Source organism: Haliaeetus leucocephalus, unplaced genomic scaffold, assembly GCF_000737465.1.
Source record: "Haliaeetus leucocephalus isolate CR32 unplaced genomic scaffold, Haliaeetus_leucocephalus-4.0 Scaffold773, whole genome shotgun sequence".
Taxonomy (NCBI): domain Eukaryota; kingdom Metazoa; phylum Chordata; class Aves; order Accipitriformes; family Accipitridae; genus Haliaeetus; species Haliaeetus leucocephalus.
Genome location: NW_010973209.1, coordinates 5,777,646 through 5,792,420, shown reverse-complemented (window position 1 = coordinate 5,792,420; position 14,775 = coordinate 5,777,646). Strand labels below are relative to the sequence as shown.

Sequence of the window (14,775 nt, the reverse complement as noted above, 5' to 3'; positions counted from 1 at the left end):
ATACCACTGACAGATGACCTTGCCTGTGTTGAAGGCATGTTCCTGCAGTGTTTGACGTTCCAAGGCATAGCAGGCAGTAAAGAAATGCAGCTTTTTTTGTTGAAGCTATTAGAATACTTTGTCCCCATTCATATTTGCCTTCAAAAGTCAGTGATATCAACTACCCCAAGTATGTCAAAATGATAGGAAGCAAACTTCAGTCTAGCAAATCCAGCCTTTGCAGTAGACATTCATTTTCTTGTCATTTGTAACTTGGTGCCTCAGAGAGAAAATAACCTCAATATAATACATAAGAGGCTGCTAAGAACACAACAGTGGCAGGGGCTGCTTCAGCTCACTAGATATTTAAAAATGAAATGCACATACTCTTTATTTTGTATTAATACACTGTAATTGCTTTACAGAGTCCAGCATATCAGTTGCATGTAAATACTACAGATGAACTTACCAAACTGGAGCTCACAAAACTAGTGCATTTATCCCAAAGCAGAGACTAAACCCTCTAACTCCTTAAAAAAATACATTAAAGAACGTACCACACACACACATATTGCACTTTTCTCCATATGAAATTTTTACCCCATATACATCACACCAAAGTCTCTTCAAAGGAGTAATACAAGATAATAAAGCTAATAATTATTACTCTAACAGTAGTGTACACAGTTCTCTAATGTTAGACATAATGGATTTGAGGAAAAAAGCCACTTCAGAGTAGTATGAAGTGGGTGCCCAATGGATAGTCTGCTGTATTAGAAGGCATTAGAAGCCTTTTATTCTAATTGGCTTAAAGGAAATTACATGAAATGTTAAATATACTTGAGGGGAAGAGTCAGTCTAAACTACATTAAAAAACATTGTAGCTTCCCCCTTACCAGCACTGCAAAGCTCAGACTAGTTGGCACATCCTGATAAATGAATGGCAGAACTCAAGAACAGAATTATTTTTATCTTCAAGTCCTGAAATGTACAGTATCCTAAAGCTGGATGGGGAAGGAAGTGGTTATAGTTATGGCAGTAACTGCTCCTGGAGCAGAACTGGGCCTGACTCCATAGTATTGTGTGTCCTGTTAGCAGTTCTCACTGCATAGTTCCTTGAGTGCTCGGTCAGATATTAAAATACCAGAAAGTGTTTATTATGCTTTAGGGTAGGGAAGAAGGAATGAAAGGACAGGAATCTCTTTTTCTTTTTTTGCAGTAGTGAAATGCCTGATCTGTTATGCTGCAGTATTTGTCAAGCTGTTTCCCTTCCCTTTGTTAGTCACTGAAGGTGTCATAGGGGTTTCTGTGTTCCATAGCTATTTACTCTGTCAGATGAGTTTCCTTTCGAAGGGAAACTACACAATAAAAACCTTTTCTATCTCAGCTATTTACAGTAGAGCTTTCTAGCCCTCTTTATCTTGCATCACTTAAGTAGTGTATGGATGTGATCTCTGTTCTTTAAACTCTGCTTTTCTGATGCCTTGAGAGTCACTATGATATCAGAGGTAGAAGCTGAGCACTTACAGATTGAGTCCAGCTGTACAACTGGACCAATATCAGAGTAGGCTACAAAGCAACAGGAGTTCTCGCTCTATTTGTAGTACACAGGAAGCAAGGTGCCTTCTGTCAGTTGTTTAAACCCTTACCTCCTTCACACAGCCTACAATGCAGTGACTAAAGTCCTACTATTCCACACTTAAATGTGGTCTTATTGCTGTAAAGGCTGGCTGATTATCCACCTTTCTGCATGCACCCCTTCATTATTTGTAGAATCAAAGACCTTGGCTCACCAAACTTCCCAGCAAAGAGTGGTGGTTTCTACATATGTGACCAGCACAGTTTCTCTGCCATTCTTTGTGCTTTAATGAATCTGCAATTGTGCTTAATGCTTGCTCAGAAGGCGGCTGAACTGTCTAGCTGTGAGCCTTGGTTGTCTATCATCCTGTAATGTCCCACAATACTTAAAGGCTAGAGCCAAAACCCAAACTAGAGATCTAAGCTTTCTGCAGATTCCTAAACAATCCTCCTATGACTTGCATTTCATGGCTGAAAGTTCTGGAGACACAAACTGCTTGTTGAGTTTAGTATTTCTTGAAATGGTTGATACATCAACAGTTCGTGATGCTAAATATTGCTGTAATACTTTCAATGTTATATATACATGAGCAATCAAAACACTTAAGAAAGTTAAACATAATGTTCCACATGGTGGAACATGTGCTCTGAAGGGACTTTGGCTATAGCAAGGATATAAATGGGGTATTGTCTACTTGCTTCAGAAAAAAGCATATAGGCTGATAAAGAACTGAAAAAGGCACAGCACTATCACTTCACAGGGGTTTTTTTTAAGCTCATTGTTTTTATCCTTAAGTTCTAAAACCCTAAATAATTGTCCAAATATACAAAGCTCAATAAACCACCAGCAACACATACTGCAAATTCAAAACACAGTTTGTTTGCTTGTTTTTAAAATGCAACAGAAGGACAGATGGATCCTTTCCAGTGATCGGAACTTCTCCAAGACAGAGCCCTCTACAAAGGCCTGCCTGCAAAAAGGGTTGATTTCAAAAGCCACCCAGGTGGATTTTTTTTTAAATGCCATTGGCTACAGCTCTTGATTTTTCTCATGGTACTTCTTACCTTCTATCTCTCTGTTAGCTAATCCTTTATCCTTTAGTACTCTGATCCCCACCCAGAGGTCTCTACAAACCACTGTGGTGCCCTGTGTCAGTTCCAGGTATCTTTTGACAAAGTCAAGATGTCACTTAGCAGAGATCCAGAAGCTTCCCTTGGTGGACAATTAAGAGTTCCTTGGCAGGCTTGGGAAATACTGTTTACTTGCTAGCAGGAGGAAGTGGAGGCTGCCTGAGGTGCCTGGTGGTCTCAAAGACTTACCTTGGAGTAGTTCCAGATCAGTAGCTCAACCAGCAATTGGATGCCAAAGTGCAACTTTCCTTTAATTCCACATCATACTACTGTTTCAAGAGTATTACAGTTGCCATCAGCGCAGACCCAAATCTACCCTGAATTTAAATGAAAACCTATTGCTTTTATTGCCAAGTAGTACAACACATTGTGCACTCATTCTTGTTTCTCCGAGTGAATGTTAGATGAATGCTGACAAACTCCCCAAATTTTTTTTAGAAGAGGCTACTTCCTTCCTCTAAAAGTCACTTTTTTTGCCTTCTATGCAAACTAGTTCTTTGTGGGATGAAACTGCACAATCTGTTCTCTAGCCCCTGCCACCAGCAAGAGGAGCTAATGGCCAAACACTTCTCACCACCTCCTTTTTTTCCAGTCAGGTGGATTTTTAGTTCCCCTGTTAATTCAAGGGTTAAGAAATTACCATGAACTTTGGGGTAGGAACAAAAAAAACCCAAAAATTCACATGCTTCTCCATTTGTCCTGTCTTCTACTCTCATGTTAGTCACCCCATGGTATTAATTCACCAGGACATAGCCACCGTGCTGGGGATCTACAGTCTCCATCATTTCACAATCAAAAAGTCCAGGCAATTCTGACAGGGTTAATGCATCATAGTTTGACTGGCACTCATGAGATGCTGAGCTGCTCTGGCTGTCAGGCAATGCTACACTGCTCTGTTGTACTGGGTCCATGGAATACTGGCACTGATCTGGGTAGTCTGGCTCAGAAGAGGTGGCAACAGGCAATTCACAAGTCTGATATGAATATTGTAAAGACTGTGGTGGCTGCTGCACCTGAACAGGTGATGACAAGCGTGATGAGCTGGTGATCTGGGAGGGTGGCAGTGGATCCAGCTGTACCTTCTGGTATTGACTGAGGAAGGGGTCATATTGCATTTGTTCTGAGGAAGGCTCCATCACAGGGCTCAGAGGCTGCTGCAGGCTGAACTGGGTTGATTGCTGCTGCTGTTGCTGCTCCTCCTGGCATGAAAGTGGCAGCTGACTTGACCTTGGGTATGAACTCTCAGCTATTTGCATCTGGTTAAAATAGGCCTGCAGCTGGGACTGCTTCTGGAGAAAGAGCCTCTTCTGATGCAGCCTGAATCAAGGACATAAACAGCAATTATTTTCACCTTCTGAAGTGTTAAGGTGCTAGCATGAGTCTTGCATGCTAGTCACTCAAACAGTTCTAGCAGGGAGTGAAGTACAGAACTGGAAGATTCCTGGGCAATCTGTTTATTAAATTTTACAGCAGACCAGAATCTTCACCTTTCAGCAAATGTACAGAGGCTTAGTTTGTAGACCTCCTTTTGCTAACATTTAATCCCCTAGTGAATTTCTCCTGTGTAATTAAGTTAACCCCATGTGCTGTTTAACTTTGTTTGCTAAGAATAAGATGTATTGTATTTGTATTTCAAGCCTGCTCTTCACTGCGCTGTGGAACTTGGGAGCTGACTTGAGTATCACTGGCTACTAATGCAAATGAAGAAAGTCTCCTTCCCCCTATATTCTTTTTCTCTGAACTGCACTGCTCCCTATGAACTTTTATGAAACTCCATGTTTTTGACTTGCTACAAACAGTAAGACTTTACAACACAATGCAAGGTTATAGCTACCTTTGACAAATTCCTGTGATATAACAAAGTGGAGGTCTCCTGCCAGCCAATTCCCAAAGCATGCAGAAATAGGAAGCCTATTATTGATGCAAGCCAATAGTGTTCAGAAAATGAATCTATTGCTTCCCAGCTTATTTCTCTATGCAGACCTTTTATTCTTAAAGTACACCAAGCTGCTCTCAGTACTGTTAGTTAAATTCTTGATTAGGATTAATCAACTCTGCAGTTGTCAGGAGTGGCCATAAGCTAAAAAGTAATTACAGATTGCATGCTTTCTGGAAATCTAGTAATTTTATACCTCTGCTCCTCAGTCCTTTTGTTCCAGAACACATGTAGCTAGGTTATTTTCCTTTCTCTTTCTGTGATTCTTTTGCACAACTTGGGGATAGTAACTGTCTTAGATATCTATCTTGCTTACTTGTTTGACAATTAACAAATGATGAGCTCATGAAGAGCTTACAGACCTTTAACTTGGCAATTAAAATCTTGTCTGCTGTAATACGTACAGTTATAAGGGGACACATCATATCTATTCACTCTTTACTGTAACTTTTTCAGAGGAGCATCACTTCTAAACTGATATTATGAGATGAAAAAATTGATTTACTTTACTGTAAAATTATTTGGCCATGGGAATGAGACAGGAAATACCTTAATGACTGCAGGGCTTCCCAGCAGGCAGAAATAGATGATCTGTGTTCTGACTTATGATAAATACTGCAATATGTAGGTTATAAACAGTGGGTGATTGAGAGGATGAGGGTGAAATTAAGTACAACAATGTAAGTAGTAGGGTAGCTTCCTCCTATGCTTCTATACACCCATTAGCACTAAATGAAGCATGCAGGTATTTGCAGTTTACCTGCACCCTAGTAGTGTTAGCTGATAAAGAGCTCATAGCACATAAATTTGTAAGCACATGGCAGGACTGTTGTCCTTACAAATTTTAAAGTGAAAGTTTCCTTTTCCAAAGAATTTCTAAATGGACAAATATTGTTCCAGTTCTTTTATTACTCTTGAGAGTAAGAATAAATAATATATCTGCATAGTTTGAAAGCTTCTTACCTGTGTTCCTGTAACTGCTGTTCCAGACTCCGGGGCAATTCTTTGCAGTATAGCTGGCAAGTATTCTGAGCTTTTGATAGCAGAGTAGTTTTCTGCAAGAAAAGTAATGCTGTTTTAAATTGCATTTGATTTAATGCATTAGTCTAGAAAGCAAGTGAAAGAAGATTGTCTAACTTTATGACAACAGAGCTACTATCTAAAACCACAGCCACTACTGCTTATTGCCTTCTAACCTTTAGACAAAGAATATCTTTGCATGATAGATTGTATGATAAAAATCCATAGGAAAATTTCTTCCCAAGTGAAAGAGAAGCTGCAAGCTAGAAAAAAGTTTTTTATAAACTAAAGCTGTATGAAAATTGGTTTAAAAAAAGGGGGGGGAGGGAACAGTAAGCCCCAGGGGGTCAGAAGTGGCTCCTCAGATGGTGATGCATAACCTTTATGGGGTGCAACACAGATAATAAGTATTCACTAGCAGTTACTTTGAATTGCTTTAATAACACTATACAGTAACAGACTGAGTAGGAAAACAGCAGTAATATAGTCTGCTTTTTGCATAATTAGGGTCAGTGTCTGACAAAAGAAAAATATAGCATAATTTCAAATTCAGCTGTTCTCTGCTAATTTAGCCTTTGATTGATTTTCCTGAGTAATAAGATCTAAAAGGCTAGTCTGCTGTGTAGTAACAGCAGCTTGTTTAATTTAGTGCAAGGGAGGTATGATACCTGGAGCCTCTGTTGTAAGTACTGTGTTTCTAAGCTCTGCCGCCTGGATAACAATGGGGGATGTGCACCATTAGGGAAAGCAGAGGCAGCTTCCTGCTGCTGCTGAGATGCTTCCTCCTGCAGAGAGAAGAGGAACAAGTTTCATCCCCATAAAAGGCTTTTCTGCCTCAACCCTTTCTTTAAGGATTTCCCCTGACAGGTTTCATAGTTGCCATATGGACTGCGCTCTGGTGTCACTCACCACTTTCCCTGCATGGTGAGGAGCCTAAATTACAAAGCTATCTGTGCTGCAAAATGGCAAGGGCTTAGATCTGTAACTAGAATGATATTAATATATAATGTATTTTCTGACTTGCCCTCTGAAATAGTAAATGTACAGGGTTAGAAAACCATCCAAACTCTGAATGTGCTTTTGTGCAGCTCTCATTTCACAGCTTCAAAACAGAAGGTGAAAAGCTTTCAATAGTGGTGAAGAGGATAAGCATGGAGTAGGCATCTCTAGCAAGCTGGAGAATGCTGACATGGGAGGGGGAGTGAATTGTTGTTGTAAGAATACTATGAGCACTGTAGCATGTTTACATCAAGTGAGAAATTCTTGTGAAAACATTACAACTTTGTGGTTGTCAGAACTGAAGTTTTCCAGCAGTCAGAAAGTAACAGCTGGAGCTCTAGGAATAGCAGGCTTCACCTGGAACATTAGGTGCTTACAGTGCCTGTGTACTTCTTACCAGTTTTATTCCTGGGGTTTAACAGAAACTTATTCTTGTTTGCTGTGACCTGTTCCATTCGAAACAAGTAACTAGGGAGCTGGTAGAAGGTATTCAGCATTTTACTATGCAAATCAGGTTAACTTATCACTCTGCTTTTGCACTTCTTACAACTATACCAGACCAACTCCAACCAGGAAAGATGTTATTGGGCTTTGTTAAATCTTAAAAAATCCTTCAGATTAAACGTAGTAATAAAATGTTGGATTTGGAAAGCTAACAGGGCCATATCACTGACACCATGAGGATAGTAAAGGCTAGCCTGCAAATGCCCATTCTCTATTCTGCAGAAGATGGAAAGGAGAAGAGGTAACTTTATCTGTAAGTTAGCTCTTCTCAGAGCTCTGGAAAACCTTATCTTCTCCTTATCAGTCCCAAAGCATTAACACCTAAAAGATGGAGCTTGATTTCTGGTTTAAGTACCTGTGGAGGACTATTAATGAGGTCCTGCAACTGGGTGGCAGTTGATGTCAGAGAAGGTGGTTCTTCTGATCCCATCTGTTCATACAGCAACTGGACTTTGTTCAGTTCCAGGATTCCTTTGGTTCGTGCCAGATTCTGGAGGTGCTGTCTAAATGCTACAATTCCTGGAGAAGAGTTGAGCAAAACCCTTGTCAGAAAATCAGTTAATTCATATCTGGTTAGTGCAGCAAACATGAGATAAGCTGAGTAACAACCAAGTCACAAGGTGGCTTGGTGCTTCTGTGTATGGAGTACCTTTACTACCATGTCTAGGTATAATGTGTCATGACAATAGTATAATTACCTTGTGTGAGGGATGTGTCAGAAGCTCTACGCCCCTCTCGGAAACTGACAGGAGAGCGATTGTGGGTCTCTCGCTTTTGGGAAGTGAGTGCCTGCATGGCTGGATTGGCAGGTCTCAGACCTATGAAAGGTGTTGTCATTCTGGGTGCTTGTTGGTTAGTTAGCACTATTTCTTTCAAGGAAGGGGTGTCTTCCAGGAATTTAATATCTCTCTGAATGGATCCCATGTCATACTCTGAATCAATACTGCCCAGAGACGAGTTTTCATCCAATGAGTAGACTTTCCCTGTGACAAAAAACAAAAGCCAGAATAAAAGGAAAGTGCAGCAAAAATTTAGCAAAGCAAAGGAATTGCCACAGGCTCAAGCTATTCCTGACTGTCTTAGAGGAAATGAAACAAAAAAAAAAAATCAAGTTTCATAAAGTAATTGTAATTTAACAATTGCAGTACCAGAATGGGGACTTGCTACTGGCTTTTGCATTATTGCAGCAATAAGGTGCTATGCAGATGGTGTTCACTTGCTTGTTTGGAGATCATTCAGTGGTTTGTTTGTTAGTTTTTTTTCCTCCCCGTAGATATTCCTGACAAGACTGTAGTGTGACCTGAAAGGCTGGTCATCATTCCATCAGTTTTGGAATACCTGAGAATTTAGAGGTTTTTGTTTCCCCACTGTCCTCTTCTGCCAGCACATCTTTAGGGGGTGAATAATTTTGGGACATTTAGTTACGTGAAAAAGAACAACCTGCCAGAATTTACCAGGTGCTATTGGGGTTGTACATGTCTGTGGCCAGCTGTGTATTTGCTGCATTAGTTTTATACTGTCTGTGCATCCGGTTTGGGGGTATTGTGTTGTGGTTGTTTTTTTTTTTCCCTTTGGCCATTACAGCAAATGCTAAGTAATAAACCCAAGAAACTCTGTCTTATACTTGTCACTCTTAAAACCTAGTGTTTTCATCCTGGGCTTATTAGATTAAGTGCTGAGAGCAGGAAATGAACTTCGAGATGTCTGTACTAACTTCTGTACCTGTGCCTGGCATCATCACCAGCTGGTTGGTAACTTCTGCCAGAGTGTGACGTCGCTTCCCACAGCGAGCTGCTTGGAGGGCTGCAAATGCCTGTGCAGGGTCATCTTCTGACTCGCCTTCTGTCTCTATTCCTTCATCAATAGAAGTTTCCATCATGCTGGTAGGCAGTGATTGGCATCCTTTCCTAATCACCACAGGAGGTACAGGATCTAGCAGGCACCCATTTACCTAAATGGCACAAGGAGAAGATGGACATCTTTCAGTTATGTACACAGAGCATCACCCCAAAGTGCAGGAAATCTCTGCCTATCATGTAGAGTGAAGGCAGCCTGGATATTTAAAATGCATGAACCTCCCTATAATCTACTGAGTTAAGTAAGACTTGTTAAGAATTGCATGTGACAAACAAATCCCTCCAGGTAAGATCACCACTAACATTCTCTTAGTACTCAACTCCCTAAATATAAATATTCTTATTTCCACAGTAGTATGTTCTTCAGGGCTGCTTTTTTTTTTTTCCTAAGAGTTATTAAAAACCTTTGCCAGCTTAGTCACAAAGATAAAATACTTCTGGAATGTTGTTTCCCCTTACTATACCTATTGTGCTCATTTATCATGCTCAGATAAGCTCTAAAAAAAAATAGTCTTGTATTTAATTCTGCAGCATTCTTGCAGAGACATGTTCAAGAATAATACATTAAATACACCCTTTCCAGCAAAAGTCCATTTGATTCATGGTGTTCCTCTGCAAACAAAGCTTGCCTAGAAAGGCTCTGGAATCTCCCTCCTTGGGTTCACTCAGCTTGATAAAGCTCTGAGCAACCTCATCTAGCTTTCATATTAGACCTGCTTTTAGCAGGAGGTTGGACTAGAGGGCCTTTAGAGGTACCTTTCCAACCTAAAATACTCCTAGGATTTTAATTCTGTTTTTATTCTCTGAATCGGTTTGTCCTGAATCTTTCTGTACCTTAACTAATTCTTTGCCATATGCAACTGCTTGTGTTTTGAGGACCATGGCCTGCATGTCATGCAATTTTGGGGTGGGTATTCTGTTCTGGAATACCTTTGAAGCTCTAATTAGTGTCCTGTTGCACAAGTCACTCCTACCATTTTGGTAGGATCAGGTTGGGTAAAATATGGATGAAACAATGCATTCATTTAGCATAAAACCTGGCACTGTTACAGGTGATTTTATGTAAACTGTTGACTGAACCATTCCTGAATTTTCTTCCAAGTTCTTCAGCATTTCAAAAACAAGTGTGTTTGGAAAGAAGTTTCACTGCATTAACAGTAGCTGTTAACAAATGGTCTTGCAAGCAGACTATATGGTAATATTCTAGGAAAATATTTAAAGCAGTATCAAGAAATAGCTATAAATATTTTGAGCATCAGTAAAATGATGATGCCTGCATAGGATAATCCTGTATCTGCTGCCTCTATTTTAATTTAATGGGTTGTATCTTTAGGCTTAATTTCTTGCACACATTATTTTCCATTTGTGACTTTCCTATTCAAATGCCTTCTACTGATCTGGCAGCAAAAGCACTGGAAATACTATTTAGTGAACTGCTGGAAAGGAAAAAAAAGAACCAATACCATGTGGGCAACTGGCTCTCTACAGTTTACCATGGCACATGGATCAGAGCTTGGAAGTCTTTAGCAGACATGTTCTATAATACTTAAGACACTGCATATTCCCAAGTCAATTGTGACTTGACACCTCACTGTTGTCACCATTTGTTAGTCTACTCTGTCCAAACAGCATCTATAAAAGCAAAGGGGGATGCAAAATAAAGTTTATTTTAATTTACAAATGTCTTCTAACTGCCTTTTGCTTTCCAGCTGTAAGAGACCACACAAGGAGTTACTTAAAACAGTGATGAAGATCCAGGGCCACATTCTTAGTGTTGGTAACTAACCAGTAAGTGAGCAATAAAAGCTTCAAAATGGCAAGCATGAAGTCAAACCCCTAGCTGGCACCAGGCAAAATACAATAAGCTGGAATTAAAGTTATAATGTGATGTGATATGAGAGACAACAACAGAAGTTTCATGACAATAATAATATACTTCATAAATGTAATTCTTTTAAGCTATTTCCCCTTCCTCACAAAAGCTCTAACTGCTAACTCACATGTATTTCACTTATTCTTTGCTACCCTGCAGAGTATTGTCACAGACCTCAAAGTTGAATGGCAAAATGGATCAGACTGTAGATCCCTTCAGACACTTAAGCTGTAACCATACATTTGTAAGGCTGTGGAGCCATCACATCATATTAGTTGAGTTCAGTTAAGTCTGTTAACTGTGGAGGTGGGGAAAGCCTACACAAAGTCTTCCAGTCTGATTACAGGAAACAAAACCTACTGGATGGAGCTGCAATTTTATACGGTCTCCAGTGAAGATTTTACAGGTGTTCCTAGTTAGAGAAATGGCCTAGCTGAGAACTGCTACAACCTGTTTGAGATGCTGCAGTTCTAATAGTTTTTGACAGTCAGAAGGTCCTGCTGGGTATTTACTATTCAACAAAAAATTAACAAAAATGTAACTATTTTGGCTAGCTTATTATGAAATGGGCAGGGATACAGAATTTTGGGTGCATAGTATTTTAATTGCTTTAGCTGGCAATGGAAGCTTATGGTTAAGGTTCCATTATACCTTCCTGTTATCATTTGTCTGAATTTTTGGATGAGTAGCTGAGTAGGTTACTGTAGATACTCAGCAATGAACCCTTTATATTTGAACCTATATATGAGGAGTCTTCATCAGGGCTCTTAAATACATTTGAGAAGAAGAAAAAACCAACCACTGTTGTAGGTTGATTTTTCTTTTACAAATGACAGTGTGCTAAGATTGGAATGTAAGCAAGTAACACACGAGGCAGATTGTGATCAAAAAGACACAGCTGTTTAAAGTTATATGCAAGGGTGAAGTAGAAAGAATCTGGAATACCTAGAACTCTGACACTCAGAGAATACTTAAATTTAGGGAAACAGGCACAATGTGTTTTGTCCAGCTAGTACAAGAAATGCACAAGTCAAGTGTTCAGATACTAAAGGTCTTTGTATTTGACATGCTGTCTAACCTGAGAGGTTACCCAGGAATGAGAACTTGCTGGAGACCGGAGTTTTGGGGACAGCATATGCTTAAGAGTAAGTGCCTGGAAGCATGTTGAGAACATTGGTTCTTTGACAAAAAGGCTACTGAAAGCAGAGAGAAGCAGCAGGGTTCTCCAGCTCAGCTACCTGCAAGTGTCAAAGCACAGGAGGCATATTAAGGTCAATGAAGTGACATTAGTTTGGATTAGCAAATGCTCTGGTCCTGACTCCACAGTGCGTTGTGCTAGGATGATGAACTCTACCCTGTCAGAAGGAACTGGTCTTCAATTAATTATTGAAGATCTACAGCTACTATCACTAGCTGTGCTTTTACTAGGCAGTCATTCAAAAGGCAACAATATTTTTTAGTCATAATGATTTTTTACAAAACACTAAGGTGATTTTAACTTGTACCTTTGGTGTCTCAACTCTTTCTTCCTCCATAAATGCTGTCTCTCCCTGGCAGTTGGATGGAGGGAATGAAAAGGCTTCTGCTCCTGAAGCTGAGGGAAGACCTGGAGACTGCAACAACCTTGCATTCTGTGAATGCAAGTTAACTGAGGGTACCACAGCTTGTGCCTAAAAAAGATTTTAAGAACTCCAAAACCAGAGCAATTTTAGGTAGAAAACAACACACAGTCACAAATTAAAAATAAACAATACCTAGTCCATTTCTGAAGTAGCAGAAGTATAAGATTTATTTCCTCATTCTTGATGAATTACATTCTTAGTCTTTAGACTTTAAAAAAAGTACACACACCCCCACCCCAAACCACACAAACACATACCAAACCCCAAACATCATTAAGCCAGCTGCTTAGTGAAGCTGAGCACTTACTAGTAGTAAAGACAGCATTTGGGACCCTTTGGTGCCCTCCAACTTCTGACATGCTAGAATTCCTTTTTATATTCAGTACAAAACCCCTTAATATTACTATGAGGCATAGGGCTAGTTTCAGTGCCTTTTCTAACATGCACTGATTCCTGTAGGAAAAAGCATGAGAAAGAATAGAGCAGGCTGGATCTAAAAGAAGGTATTTCAACAGAGGGAGCACTGTTGAAGGGAGAGGGTGTGCCTCAGGGAAGGCAAGCATGGCACAATTAGGAAAACAGTGGTTTTCACTATTTCTTAACCTTAATTTCCTGAAGTGCAGTATCCACACAACTTGCCTGTCCAAAAGGAAACAAGCAGCCTTATACAGGAGCCTGTGGTGCCACCATGTGTGAAAACAAATTATCTTGTTACTCAGGATAACTGCAAGATTGCTCGCAGTCGTGAGGAAAAAGTGCTAATGCGGCTATGAAGTACAAGAATTTAGTACAATAAGGAACCACCTTCTAGGAGGTTTTTTTTTTCCTTCTTCCTTGTTCATCCGTCTCCACCTGCTTTTAATACATCTTATAATTAATAATCTGCTTTTGAATCCTGTGTCTTTCTATCATTAGAACTACTATCTAAGAAAAGAGCTGATTTTAATCTTTGTCAGCCATATTGTTCCTGGACCTATGTTTTCATAGCTGAAACTATTTGACTTTCATTTCAACAGAATCCAAAATCAAATTTGATCCAGCAAAAAAGGAGCAGCATAGTTGTGATTCCTTGTAGAAGTGGAGTCTGGGCATTTGTTCTATACAGCAGCAATACAGTATCTAGGAGGCTGTGAACTTGAGAGAATGTTTACTTGAGACTACGATAAATCTGAGTCATCTTAGGCCAAGTCTTTCATGTTTCCAGTTATGCATTAATAGAAATCAAAAGCTGTACAATGTCTGTGTATCTTAATGAAACAAAAGAGCATGTAAAAAAATCTGAGAATTACTGGAATAAGACATGATAAACTGTACATGACCTTTCTTTCTGAAGAAAATTACTAGGAAAGAAGCAGACTGAATAGCCTTACAGCCTGTGCTGAATCAGTCAGTATAATTAGAGAGGATACTAAGTGGACAGCCTTCTGCAATGGAAGGGCTGGCACCAGATGTAAGGAGCACCCAGAATTGCTCTTGATAAAATACACATGACATCCTTAAGACTTAAATCAGTTAGTCAGTCATCACATTGGCTCTATGCACATAGAGGTTTTGTGTCTGTGCTGCAAAGTCTCCCATGAAATTGGACTCCTGCTGGGTCACAGGAGGAAAAAGTGGTGCAAATCTTAAAAGAAATGACATTATTTAGGAACAAATCTCTGAGTCTTGAGCCACTAAGAATCTCATGACAATGATATTTTTATCGGGTACTTAAGATATCACAATGAATTGGCATCTTAACCTGATAGGTTGATCCTAGTATTTTCTTTTGGGTACCTCTTTACTATTCTTTGCCATGCTTCATTTCATGGGAGACAGAAAGCGTATCTAGAGAACAGCAGGGGAGAAAGTAATTTTATTTTCAACAGGTCCCTTTAGAGTGACTACGTTTATAACACAATGTAAAGCCTGCATGCTTTTAGCCCCCATGCTAGCATAGCTCTTCATAAATTCAACAGCTCATTTGTCAATCACACTAAAGATACGCCAAGTGTTGCAGAGTCTCCAGAAATGGTATTTCTCTAACATTTTAACCCGTGACTTCCCAGCAAAAGATTTGAAATTCTCAAAAATGAAAGTGTTCCAATTAGAAGCACAAGCACAGTACTTCCCCTTTAACTGGGAAATAAACTGGGAGTTAAGGTTAAACCATGCAGATACCCATTAATGCCAAAAGCATTGTTTGCATTTTGGGCTTCAGAATGCAGTCAACTTCCCTTTCTCATTCAAATCTTTTCCAGGCCCCCCCAAACTATTTTTTTTTTTTGGGGGGGGGGG

The 14,775-nt window shown here is 39.7% G+C and overlaps 1 protein-coding gene across 4 annotated transcripts in view; it reads right to left on the bottom strand.

Annotated features, from left to right (window-relative positions):
- Positions 1–486: 486 nt before the first annotated feature.
- Positions 487–14,775, bottom strand: part of SIK2 (salt-inducible kinase 2) — a 63,058-nt gene continuing 48,769 nt past the window's right edge. For 2 of the 4 annotated variants that reach the window (XM_010581463.1, XM_010581466.1), the window contains 7 exons: positions 12,382–12,546; positions 8,870–9,098; positions 7,846–8,130; positions 7,503–7,666; positions 6,313–6,429; positions 5,588–5,679; positions 487–4,005 (listed from right to left, as the gene is read on the bottom strand). In XM_010581463.1, the coding sequence (XP_010579765.1) occupies positions 3,423–4,005; positions 5,588–5,679; positions 6,313–6,429; positions 7,503–7,666; positions 7,846–8,130; positions 8,870–9,098; positions 12,382–12,546 (1,635 nt within the window). In that variant the 3' untranslated portion in view covers positions 487–3,422. The remainder of the gene's footprint in view (positions 4,006–5,587; positions 5,680–6,312; positions 6,430–7,502; positions 7,667–7,845; positions 8,131–8,869; positions 9,099–12,381; positions 12,547–14,775) is intronic. The other 2 variants (XM_010581465.1, XM_010581464.1) reach the window with 2 other exon arrangements.